Below are 12,780 nucleotides of genomic sequence, written 5' to 3'. Positions count from 1 at the left end.
ACTCCTGACCTCAAGTGATCCACCTGCCTCAGCCTCCCAAAGTGCTGGGATTACGTGTGTGAGCCACTGCGTCCGGCCGGGAGTTAGGATTTTAATATATGAATTTGGGGACAACATAAACATTCAGACCATAGCAGTTAATGAAAACAGGCTGGCATTTTTTCTAGTCTCCAGGCTCAAGTGTAGCATGGAGAATCCCTTAAAAGGCCAGTCTCAATAGAAACTTTAAATGGCTTCCAGTGTTGGGTCCAGTAGGCCTTGGAGAGTAACAGATGTGGACAGCTCAGGATAAAACTGGGATGGACTGAGGGTGAGGCTCAGACTCTGAAAATCTTTAGATAAGTTTCTATGCAGGTCAAAGATGTTCCTCAGGGTTTTCTCTCTTCGGCCTTTTCTCTGGCCAGAGGCCCTACAGATAGATGAACCTCATGGATCCTAAAACAGAGCAATGAGACTGGTGACTTTCCTCCTTTTCCCATCTAATAATGCCACCAATTTCTATTTTTTTTCTTTGTCTTACAAATCTACTCCTTTCTTTCCATTCCTATTACTTCTACCCTTATTCAAGTTCTTATCATCTCATAATTGGATGACTACTCTGGCTTCTAAATGATCTCTTTCCTAAATCTAATTCTTCACTCCCATGCACCCATAATCCATCTGTATAACCGCCTCCCCATCAGATTAGTTTTCACAAAGCAGTATTTTTTATTACTCCTACTCAGGAACATTCTATGGCTCAAGATATACTACAGCTTCTCATGGCTAAATCTTCTTGCTTAGCATTCAAGGACCTGTACAACTAACTAGGCCCCAATCTACCCTACCAAACATCACCCACCTCTCATCAACATCATTCTTGGGCGGCGCATAGTGGCTCACGCCTATAATTCCAGCACTTTGGGAGGCCAACAAAGTGAGACCTTGTCTCTAAATAAATAAATAATAATAAAAAAAGTAATTGCGAGCAGTGGCATGCACCTGTAGTCCCAGCTACAGCTACTCAGGAGGCTGAAGTGGGAAGATTGCTTGAGCCCGGGAGTTTGGGGCTGCAGTGAACTAGGATTGTGTCAGTGCACTCCCACCTGGCTGACAGTGTGAGACCCCATCTCAAAGGAAAAAAAAAAATCCCCAAACAAAAACCCTAAGAACCAGATTATTCTTCAGCTGGGGTCATATGGCCTAACTGCTATACACTTGACAGGCTACTTGGTAGTGCAAGGAGCATAGTCCCTGGAGTGGAATGGATCTGGGTGGGAAAATGAATCCTAGATATGTCATTTACTAGCTGAGTGGACTTGGGCAAGTCACTAAACATTTCTGAGTTTCAATTTTCTCATCTGTACAGTGAGGACAATAACACTAACCTTATGGTATTAGGGGATAATATATGGGAAGCTACTATTCAGTTCTCCAAAGTAACCCGAGTGTTTCTGCCTCCAGACTGTCCTTCATGCTCTCTCTCTGCCTGGATAGAATGCCCCTCACGCCCACTCAAGTATTCCATGATTGCATTTCTCATCTTGGTGGTTCACCCTAGGAACAAAGCCCTTTTCCTTCTCTGAATTATAGTAAGAAAATGGTTTCTAGACTGTGGGCCACAGCCTTCTGGCGTGAGGATTTCTGAAATCTTGCAAAGGGCCCTAGAATCTGTATGTATAAAGAGTGAGTGTAAACTGAGTAAATAATACGCCTTGCATGTGTAGGTATTACTACATTTACAGACGTTGTGACAGAAACTTACTTCAAAGTATTGATGAATTCATAGTTTGTATTTTCTCCATCAGAGGATACAAAAACTATTACGTGGGGTTGGAAATCTCTGATCACCCACTCAAGAAGGGTGGGAAACTACTGCTACAGGACTTATTGTCCAGATGATTGATCTTATATATACATAATTTTTCTTAACTTGTCCTGTGTTTGTACCTTCTCTCGACAAATGTCAAAATGTCATTTCTCATCACAAACGTCTAGAGAGGGTGTGAACAGACTCACACTTTGAATTTCATCTACACAGTGGCTTGCACATAACAGATACTTAAAACTGTTGCTTAGTTGAAGGTATAGTTTGAAGCTGCTCTGGCCAAAGGGAAAGAGTTGAGAGAGAGATTGTCCTTGCAACACTTACACCCTGGTCGGGCTGGGAGCTGCCCTGACATGGAAGAACCCTATCTTAGGGTAGAACCAGCCTTACCTCTGCCTGCAGCAGACTGGGTGGGACCCCTACGTCTAGGAAGCCAATGGATCTCAGTGGAAATTTCCCACCTCCTGCCTGCCCTGCGCCCCTGCGTCGGCCTCTTATCAGGTTCCCCCTGAGTCATCCTGACCCAGAGACGAATTTAGATGCTGGAACCTTCAGGTCCTTCCCTCCCCCACTCCAAGTAAGACTACTTTCGACAAAGAAAAGCCTGCAGACAAAGTTCTCACTCCAGGCTCTCCTTCTCCCCAGGTTCCTCTGGGGCTGGTGAGATCCCTCCTGTCTTCCGCACCTTTGGCTGTGATCCTTATTCCAGCAGGGCTTTTCCTCACCCAGGAGAGTGTTAAACTGGCATCCAGAGGGAAGAGGGGCCTAGGAGAGGAGCCAGGGCGCCCAGCTCATGTGCCAGTTTCTGGGGAAAAAGTTATAAAGGGAGTGGGAGAAAGGAACAGAAGAAAAGTTGGGTGCTCCAAATTGGGGAATGTAGTGGGGGCCTTAGATTTGGGGTTGTGGAAGGCTGGGTTTTAGCCCGACCAGTTCTCCTACTCTGGGTCACCTCCTCCCTCTTGGCCTCTCCTTCTTTCCAGTAGACCCTGCCAAGTGGGGATGAAAGGGGCATTGATGTTCCTTGGATGGGAGGGGTATTGCGGGTGGTGAGGGTGGCGGTGGGAGGGTGGTTCCCAGGCAGAAGGGGGCAGGGGAACTTGGGGGTCTTGGGGGGGCAGTCAGTGCTGGTGTTGCAGTTGGCAGCTCAAGTTCCATTGGCCATTGTTCCTGACTGGCCTGACGCCCGGCCCCCGAAATGGCAACTCAGGAACCAGTCTGAAGGGGGTTGGGGTGGATATGATCCTGGGATTGGGGGAGCTACAAAGGGGGCAGGAGGGGAGAAATTCAGTCAGGTTTCCTTTTGCCTAAACAACTTCGAATTTCCTTAAGCCACATTATCTAATCAACTACCTCATTCCAGGGAGCCTTCCTCTGAGGGGCACAAAGAGGGCTCATCTGGGGTGTGTGTGTGTGTGTGTGTGAAGTCTACAGTGGCAAACCCACTCGGGCACCGAGAGGGACGCGGCAGTCCCTGAGACCATCGCCTGGGCATTGCGATTCAGCGGGCCTGAGCTGGTCTCCTTTTCTGGGCCGGACTGGGAGGGGTTAGCGGCGAAGCCACAGGGTCTCTTGGGTCCCAGCCCGGGACACTGCGTCCTACCCAAGCCCCTACTCCACCCCCGCAGGGTTAACTCCGCCCCTGCGCCTGTTTACCCAGGAGTCAGAGCCTCTGGGGGTCCCCGGCCCCTCCCCCGTCGCCCCTTGAGGCATTGACCCCAGAGTCCCTGTTGGCCATCCTCTCCACCCCCCCGCGTCGCCCGCGATCGCCCTCTATTTATAGCGGCCCCCCGCATTCCCCGCCCCCCCTCCCCGCCTTGTTGTCCAACTTCTCCCGGAGCAGCCGGAGAGCAGGCGTCTGGACGCAGCAAAGAGAGGAGAGGTACCAGGACTCTGGGCACTAGGGAGTCGGAACTGCTGTGCCCTCGACGTTCCCCCGTACCCCCTTTCGGCGCCGGCACACCTGCCGTTGCCACCGGGCGAGACCCCCGCCTCCTCAGCGGCGGTCCCGCCCACCTCCTCCTTTCTTAATCTAGTTCTCTGGGTTCGGGCGGGGGGATTCGAACTCGTGGGGTGTCAGTATCCCGGGTTCGTCTCCCCACTACCGGTTCCCACCACTGAGTCTGGGGGCGAAGGAAGGAGCCAGAGTGCGAATTGCAGATCCAGGTCATGGATAGGGGCGGTGCTGAGGGCAGCCGAGGGATCCCTCGCAGTGCTGAGGGATCCCCGCACTCCCCACACCGCCCCAATGCGGGGGGTGGGGTGAATGTTATGGTGAGCTCGAGAGGAGCCTGGAAGCGTCTAGCCGCCCGCCCCCAGTCCCCCGGTCCCAGCACAACCCCTCCCTGAGCGGCAGTCTGGGCGGGGTGAAAGGTGGGGCGTGTTTACTGGGGGTCTGGGGCGGGTCTGCGGGGAGCCAAGCGCCCGTGGGCGGGCTGGGGCGGGCCGGGGGCGGGTCTGCGGGGAGCCCGAGCCGGGGCGGGCCCGAGTCAAAGGCAAGTGAAGGTGGAAGCGGCAGCGGCTGCAGCAGGTAGGGGGAGGGGCAGGCGAGGGGCCGCAGGGCCTGGAAGGCGCCAGCCGGGTAGGTGGGCGGTGTGATTGATCCCCGTCCCCTGGAGCTGGCGGCTCTGGGGAAAGGGCCGGCACTGAGGGGGCGCTCGGCTGCTGCGCACAAAGGCTGAGGCTCCGAGAGCGGCAGGGCGTGTTTGGGGTGCGCGCGAGGTTGTGTGCAAGGTCCGGGGCGCTTGGCACCAGCCACGCGAGGGTGTCCGTCTCCACGCGGACGGGCTGCGTAGGGACTCGTAGGGACGGGTTCCGGATGCTGGGCCCGGCCAGTCCCCTCTGTCCTACCCATCCCTTCCCGATGGCGCTTGCCTTCGCGGGCCGTCGGGGGAGACCGGGAGGAGATTGTGGGACCGCCCTCCTCTCCCTTTCTCCACTCGTGGGACCTACGCGGAGACTGGGTAGAGGAGAGAAGCGACGGCACCAAGCTTTGTGTTTGTTTTTATATTGTGGAGGGAAACAGCCATGCTCTGCTACCCTCCTCTTACTGGAGAGCTGTCAAAAATTTTGGGGATCCCCTAGTCCCCCGCGTTTAGTCCCCCTGCCGATAGAAAATTGAGGCCAAATGTAGTAACGAACTGGGGCAAGGTCACACTGGGAGTGGCAGAGCCGGGATTCGAATCCGGAGGCTTCCTCCACATCAGCACTTCCTTCTCTCCTCCGCGCAGCCTGAACTGATGCCCCTGTAGCCTGTATTGATTCCGGCTGGAGCCTAGAGAGGACGTGTTCTCTGGACTCAGGAGTAGACACTGGGGAGGGTTAGTGACCCGCGGAGGTTGATGACCCTGGGAGTCTGGGTCTTGGCTGAGGCTTTCTGTAACTAAAAGACCCCGGGTCTGTCTCCCATGTCATTCACCTCGTGGCTGTGTTTTCTCAGACCCCAGAGTCAGGAGTGAGAACCCTGACCCCTAATCCCACTGCATCCAGCCAATAGGAGCCCAGTAAGTGACCCCACTTCGCAGGCTGCAGGCTCCTTCCTGTGCAAGTCTGTCCAGGTGCTCTGCTCCTCACCCACTAATGTTGAACTTACGGAGTTTATTCAGAGTTGGGAGGAAGAGTCTTGGGAGGAAGGGAGGCATTGGGTTGGTTGGACAGATGTCCCTTTTATGTTGTTTTCCCCACCTCACCCTTTGGTCATGTTACTTTGGTCATTTTTAGCCCCCTTTGAGCTGCCGACCTTGGGGCTTTACTTGAAGGTCATGGTCAATTGTGAGCTCTCAAAATCCTGTCTTTTGGTACCCTGTCCTTTAGAATATTCAGTCACTGAGCTACGAGTTTCGCTCCCTACCTGAGAGTGTAGAGTAGACCCTAAAGATAGCCTGGGAAATCTGAGCTACGCTTCTGCCCCACCCTGGTATCTTGGTCCAGGGCAGAGGAGGGAGGGGGTCTGGAGGAGTGGGTGTTGAGGGTGGCGGTGGGGATGGTGAGTATCAAGAGAAGCGGTGTCCTGATTCCTCTTCCAAAGTTTCCACCAATCAGCCTGGAAATGGAGCTGGGGGCAGGAAAGGCCCTCTTCGTGTTCTGGAGTAGTCTTCAACCCCTGGCTCCCTCTGTTCCCTGCATCTTCCTGTGCTGAGAGAGGAAGCCTGGTGTTTGAGGAGATGTGGGGATGTGGAGACAACTTCCCAGTCTCGTTTCCTCATCCTACCAGGCATCATGGCGGAGCTGCAGGAGGTGCAGATCACAGAGGAGAAGCCACTGCTGCCAGGACAGACGCCTGAGGCGGCCAAGGTTATTAGAGACCGTTTGACTCCCATGCCCAAATTTGAGACCTCTAAGCATCCCCCTTGCCTTCTAACTTCCCAAGCCTGATCTTATTCTAACCCACACCACTACTTTCTCCACTTCCACCCTAGTCTCTCTCCCCATACACTACAATTGGGAGTCAGGCCGTTGTCTTGTCACTACACTAATCTTCATCCTTTCCATGTCTCTCTTTGTCAATCTCTTTCTGTCTTTGGTCTCTGTTGGACTTTACTTGTCTCTCTTTGTCTGTCTGTCTCTCCATCTGGGACACCACATGGTTGTGTGTTTCTGTGTGTGTCTGTGTGTGTCTCTCCAGGAGGCTGAGTTAGCTGCCCAAATCCTCCTGGACCAGGGACAGGTAACAGTGTGGGGGCAGTCCCAAGGTGGGAGGAAGGGCTCTCCTCTTCCTCAGTAGAAAGATGGCCTCTGCTTGGCCCTTCTCTCTTCGTTTTCTTTCCTTCTATTCTGTCCTTTCCCTTCCCTATCTCTCACCTCTCCTTCCTTCCCCCTACTCTTCTCTCTCTAATCTTCATTATTCTTTCTTATTCTAATCTTGACTCATCTTCCAGTGTTGTGTTTTCCTCAGTTCTTGCTGATCCTGTTTTTAATTCTTTGTTCCCTTTTCCCCCTTGCCCGCCCACTCCCAGCTCCCTGACCTTGGTGTTGCTCCTTTTCTGGCCTCGTCTTCTCTGAGCCTAGCTCCTGGTGCCCTGTTTTCCTGCAGATTCACTCTGTGGAGACACCGTATGGCTCTGTCACTTTCACTGTCTATGGCACCCCCAAACCCAAACGCCCAGCGATCCTTACCTACCACGATGTGGGACTCAACTGTAAGGACCTTCATTCGTCTCCCACTCCTGTCTGGAAAGAGGCTGTGGAGGAAGGGTAGAAACCCAGAGGGAGGGGAGGGGTCAGCGTGGGAAGGAGAAGTTCTCTCCTAGTCTGTGGCATGAAAAGAAGGGTGAGTTCTGACTGGGGCACATGTTTCCCTGTCTGATTCTATTGTTGAGGTGATGTGGGTTCTCTTTAGATAAATCTTGCTTCCAGCCACTGTTTCAATTCGGGGACATGCAGGAAATCATTCAGAACTTCGTGCGGGTTCATGTGGATGCCCCTGGAATGGAAGAGGGAGCCCCTGTGTTCCCTTTGGGGTAAGAGTTAGGTCGTTACCGCTTCACCAGACTGTGAGGAACAGGACAGGTGTGGGAAAGGTTCGACTGGGAAGGAGGAAAGGGAGGGCAGTGGTGATTCTGGGAGAGAATGAGTAGGATATCCTGAGGTGGGGGTGCGAGGGCAGGTTGGTATCTTCCTTAACGTGCTTCTCTTTTCCAGATATCAGTACCCATCTCTGGACCAGCTTGCAGACATGATCCCTTGCGTCCTACAGTACCTAAAGTGAGAGTCCTGGGAACCCCTCCAAACCAGAGTTCTCTTTCCAGCACAAGGAGACCCTTAGAACTTCCAGGTTCACCATGGTTCCTGAGCCAGTTTCAGCTTCTGAACTCAATATATCTTCTTCCTTCATGCTCCTACCTTGATTATTGAGAAAAGGTGGTGGGTTTGGAAAATTGGCCAGAATCAGCAGAGTAGCCCTAATGGATGGAGGGAAGGAAAAGGGTCTATGCTTGGCCCTGCCTCAGGCTAAGGAGGGCCTTCTCTGATCAGAAAGGGAGGAATAAAAGGGGGTGACATAATCCCTGAGGAACCAGATAGACTTGTCTCTTTCTCTCCCACTCCCCTCTCCTTCATGCCCACACCTGGTGGGTGGGGAGCTCTGTGGGTGAGAGAGAGTGGGGGAAGGAAGAGAACGCCAGACTGCGTGTCTTTGGTATTCAGAAGGAGGTGCTGACCCCTGGGTGCTGTTCTTAGCTAAGCTTCTCCTAGACACCAGGGCTCAGCACCTCTGGTTCAGCACTTTGCTGCTCTTTTCCTCATTCTCCCCTTTGTTCACTAAAGTTGTGTCTGTTTTCACATTTGCTTTAAGTTCCATTCTTCCTGTTCCTATAGAGGAACCAGGAACTAAAGCAGAACAAGTTGAACTGGCTCTTGAAAATTGAGAATGGACAAAGAGCTATCTATATAGGAAAACAGTGTGTTGGTTGGCTGGTGGATGGGTGTTTGTTTTTAAGACACTAGTTCTCCAGGAGAAAGCTGGGATAGACTTCAGGGATCTACCCTGACTACCCGTGCCAACCTTTGGCTCCTTGGGCCCTTCTTTTTCGCATCCTCCAAAGAAAGGTCTGTGTCTGCCCTTCTTTGTGCTCATGGACTCAGGAGGGAGGGTGAAGAGTTTGAAGAGATGGGCTGTGGCAGGTTTTGGACAGCAGAGTCCGTGAGGCATATATTTCTTTCCCTTTCACAGTTTTTCTACAGTAATTGGAGTTGGTGTTGGAGCTGGAGCCTACATCCTGTCGAGATATGCTGTAAGAAATAAAAAGCCCAGATAAGGGAAAGGAGGGTCCAGACTGATTAGGAGAATACTGTTTATTAGTGCTGTTTGGGGGAGGAAGTGGGCACTAGGCGGGGAGTCAGGCTCCATGGGAGTCCAAAAGTGGGTAGGGCTTAGCGGGGAGGGGATAAGACCATGCCCTGTTTCTCATTTCCTTCCTTCTTCTCTCCCTCAGCTTAACCACCCGGACACAGTTGAAGGTCTTGTTCTCATCAACATTGATCCCAATGCCAAGGGTTGGATGGATTGGGCAGCCCACAAGGTTTGGAGGGGCCTGTGTGCTGAGACCTAGGGTGGGGGATCCCCTTGTATGGATCCAGTTAGGCTCTGGTAGAGTCTAATGCTTGAAGTCTGGATGGACTCCGAACTTCAAGGAGGGAGTAAAGGGGCAGGAAAGTGAAGCTGTCACTTTGCCTAAGTCTCTTATAATATCCTGAACTTTCTTTTTTTTTTTTTTGAGATGGTGTCTCACTCTGTTTCCAAGGCTGGAGTACAGTGGCTTGATCTTGGCTCACTGCAACCTCCGCCTCCCGAGTTCAAGCAATTCTCCTGCCTCAGCCTCCCAAGTAGCTGGGATTACAGGCGCCCACCACCAAGCCCAGCTAATATTTGTATTATTAGTAGAGACGGGGTTTCACTATCTTGGCCAGGCTGGTCTTGAACTCCTGACCTCGTGATGCACCCACCTTGGCCTCCCAAAGTGCTGGGATTACAGGCATGAGCCACTGTGCCTGGCCAATATCCTGAACTTTCTCACCTGTCCTCTCCTCATAGCTAACGGGCCTCACCTCTTCCATTCCGGAGATGATCCTTGGACATCTTTTTAGCCAGGTAAGTGGTTGTAGAAGATGATGTGGAAGAGTCGAGGGGTGCAGCAGGGAACTTGAATGCTTGGGCTAACTTCCTTAGCTGGGACAGAATTTAGGGAAGGAAGAAGGCTTACCTCTTTTCCTCCAGTAATTGTTGGTTTCTCTTTCCATCCCTAATGTTTTTCCTTGTTATCTCCTTCAGGAAGAGCTCTCTGGAAATTCTGAGTTGATACAAAAGTACAGAAATATCATTACACATGCACCCAACCTGGATAACATTGAATTGTACTGGAACAGCTACAACAAGTGGGTGGGCTGCGTGTGTATGCATGTGAGAGAAATGCAGAAGCAGTAATTGGGGGTCATGGGGAGGCACACAGGAGGGGAGGGAGGTCTGGGTAGTGTGCAATGTGCCAGGAATGCAGCATTTAGTGTGCAATGGGGGCAGCTTCAGGACAGAGCCAGTGGGAAGGATTGCAAGGGGTTGACCCCCTTCTCTTGTTTACCTCCTTTGGATTATTGGACTTCCAGAAGTAAGATAACCTTGTATCCTGTGCCCTTCCTCCCCTTTTGCTGCCCTCTGACCAGGGATCTAGGGCACAAGTGATTATAGGAGCTGTCCTTGGGGCCTGCCTGCCACCTTCTCCTTTGGTTTCCACTTTTAATAACCAATATTTGACTGTGATTTTTGGGACAGCGATAGTTCCATCATGGGGGAGATAGCTTATATTTGGTTAGATAGCACTGCCAACCTAAAATTCCTACTCTTTTAACCCCTTTCCAGCCGCCGAGACCTGAACTTTGAGCGTGGAGGTGATATCACCCTCAAGTAAGACTTTAAGAAAGAATGCATTGCCTGTCTCCCTGGATCTTCCCTAGGAGCTTGTATCCCTTAGAAGAAGGAGAATCTTTTGCCAGGGAACTTCCTTGTCATGTCCCACCCCATCCTATTTGGTAAATCACTTCCCTCTGGGTCTTCCCCCTTTGAATCCTCTTGGTGGCATCAGCAGGGAAACACAGAAGGCTCTTTTCTCTTTGGAGCCAGACATTTTTCCAGCCGCACTTCTAGGCAGAGGCCAGCGAGGGAGTGTCAGGGGCTCACTGCCTTCTCCCCAACACTGTGTCTTTAGGTGTCCTGTGATGCTGGTGGTAGGAGACCAAGCACCTCATGAAGATGCAGTGGTTAGTAGGGGATTTTGGGATGAGTGAGGGAGGAGAGCTGGGGTCCTAGAGTGGTGGTCAGAAGAGTATCTTGCCAAGGGGATGCCCTGTTTGGCACAGGGAGATCAACTTTGGGGCACTAGGAATTTGATCCCTGGTAAGGAGTAACTGGGTAGGGAGCTGATAGAAAAGGGAATGGGGTCTGGGTCCCTGGGTCCCTTATAGGGGGAGGGGCCACAGTGGGCGTGACTCATTCATTCAGTCTCCTGCTTACTCCAGGTGGAATGTAACTCAAAACTGGACCCCACCCAGACCTCGTTCCTCAAGGTCAGTAACCTGCTCCTGGGCCCCTGTCCAGAGTCATATATCCTCTCTAAATTCAGCTGCTAAGCCTCCAGGGCCCTGCATGGGAACAAATGGGGTGAACGAAGAACAAAACAAAGGGGCTGGAGTGAAGAAGCTAGGGAAGAGAGACCCTTTCCACCTCTCCGCATGGCTCATTTATGTATGTTTCACTTTTTCTGGGTGGCGCTCTCCTGAACAGATGGCTGACTCTGGAGGTCAGCCCCAGCTGACTCAGGTGAGTAGCCCTGCCGTCCATGGGATGGGGAAGTGACATAGGATACTGGTGGCATTGGGCTCTGCCTTTGCCACACACCCCATCCCCACAATGCCACAGCCTCAGGCTCCAGCTCTGCCTCTAACCTCATCTCACTGTCTCCCTCGCCTCTTCTTACTTCCGCAGCCAGGCAAGCTGACTGAGGCCTTCAAGTACTTCCTGCAAGGCATGGGCTACAGTGAGTATGGGGACAAGAGATTGCTGCACTATAGGAGAGATGGGCACTGACGGGGTGGAACTGTTTTAGGTTAATGCCTGGACTTACCACTATCTGCCCAATCGAGCTCATTGATCCCCTGGCTTAGTTATAACTAGTCATAATCCAAGGACCACACCCTGAGTCGCCAGCCCCATTTCCCCACTTTCTCTCTGACTGCTTGTGCATCCTTCTGTCTCCACAGTGGCCTCATCCTGCATGACTCGCCTGTCCCGGTCTCGTACGGCCTCTCTAACCAGTGCAGCATCCATTGATGGCAACCGGTCCCGCTCTCGCACCCTGTCTCAGAGCAGCGAGTCTGGAACTCTTTCTTCGGGGCCCCCGGGGCACACCATGGAGGTCTCCTGTTGAATGACCCTTGTTGCCCTAGTGTGGGACCCAGCCCTCACCTCCCCCAGAACTAACCTGGGAGGTGCTGAAGGGGCATTGGGCCAGAGTAAGCAAGGGAAAAAGGGCAGATCATGTGGAGAGATGACCTTGATCTTTGATTGCTACCCTAACCTTGACCTCTAACCTGTGATTCCCCCCAGCTCCTGAAAGAGATGTCCTAATATCTCTTAGGGACCCAGACCCCTAAATTCTCCTCCTCCCCCATTTTGGTGTTAAGGTGGAGAGGGCATGTATCCTCTGTCCTGATCTAGGTGTCTGTAGCTGAGGGGTAAGAGGTTGTTGTAGTTGTCATGGTGCCTCCATCAGACTCTCCCTACTTATCCCATATTTGCAAGGGGAGGGATTTGGGGCTGGGGCTCCATTTACCAAAGCTGATATGGCTTCTCATTAACCCTTTAGGACTCTGAAGGGTATGGACCTACATGAATGTGTGTCAGGGGGAGACTTGCTGGTGGGTTAGTGGTCCTCAGGATGTGATAGAAACATCCAGGGTGTAAAAAGGAAGTTGGAATGGGAATTGGTGGGCAATGAACAAGTGTCAGGGAAGGATTGGTGCTGGGGAAACAGGAAGGGGCCTGGGGCCATTTGGCTGCACTAACTTTGGTAGCTCTCAGTGTGCATCTAGAGTGGGACTGGGGAGGGAGCTAAGCTTGGGCTGGGCTACTTGGGGCTTGGCATAGAGATGGAAAGGGCTATCCTGGGGCTCTGACCACACTGTATTATGTGTGGAGGGTGCCCTCCTGTCTCCCACAACTTCTGCTATAACAATAAACTGTAGATGAATTTGAGTACCATTATTATTATTTGTCTAGGTATGCCTGCATCATGCTCTTCTTCCTATCTTCTCCCTGTCCAAGTCTCTTATTCTCTTCTCAAAGTGATATAAACCCTGGGAGAGGGCCTTTGTGGCATAGGCACTTCACAACATATGACCATGTAGAAACTGGCCCTTTTCCAATACAATGGTGTTGCCTTGATATTGATAGTATTTTTAAGCTTGGGAGAGAGGAACCATTTAGATTT

The 12,780-nt window shown here is 52.0% G+C and overlaps 1 protein-coding gene across 50 annotated transcripts; it reads left to right on the top strand.

Moving 5' to 3' along the window:
- The first annotated feature begins 2,336 nt into the window (after positions 1-2,336).
- Positions 2,337-12,545, top strand: NDRG2 (NDRG family member 2). 50 transcript variants are annotated; one of them, XM_077940533.1, is made up of 18 exons: positions 2,388-2,467; positions 5,035-5,124; positions 5,244-5,361; positions 6,018-6,097; positions 6,429-6,470; positions 6,837-6,942; positions 7,143-7,263; positions 7,445-7,507; positions 8,475-8,535; positions 8,737-8,823; positions 9,336-9,392; positions 9,573-9,676; positions 10,155-10,199; positions 10,501-10,549; positions 10,811-10,858; positions 11,076-11,111; positions 11,277-11,328; positions 11,552-12,545. In XM_077940533.1, the coding sequence occupies exons 4-18, from the start codon at positions 6,023-6,025 to the stop codon at positions 11,716-11,718; spliced, it is 1,113 nt and encodes a 370-aa protein (XP_077796659.1). In that variant the 5' UTR covers positions 2,388-2,467; positions 5,035-5,124; positions 5,244-5,361; positions 6,018-6,022; the 3' UTR covers positions 11,719-12,545. The 50 variants fall into 50 exon arrangements, with proteins under 50 accessions (XP_077796662.1, XP_077796646.1, XP_077796659.1 ...); XM_077940521.1 differs by having other exon boundaries at positions 10,501-10,552; XM_077940537.1 differs by lacking the exon at positions 5,244-5,361 and having other exon boundaries at positions 2,388-2,452.
- The last annotated feature ends 235 nt before the right edge of the window (positions 12,546-12,780 follow it).

Source organism: Macaca mulatta, chromosome 7 (genome assembly GCF_049350105.2).
Source record: "Macaca mulatta isolate MMU2019108-1 chromosome 7, T2T-MMU8v2.0, whole genome shotgun sequence".
Taxonomy (NCBI): Eukaryota; Metazoa; Chordata; class Mammalia; order Primates; family Cercopithecidae; genus Macaca; species Macaca mulatta.
Note: the sequence above shows the minus strand (reverse complement) of the source record. Positions and strands in the feature narration are given on the sequence as shown.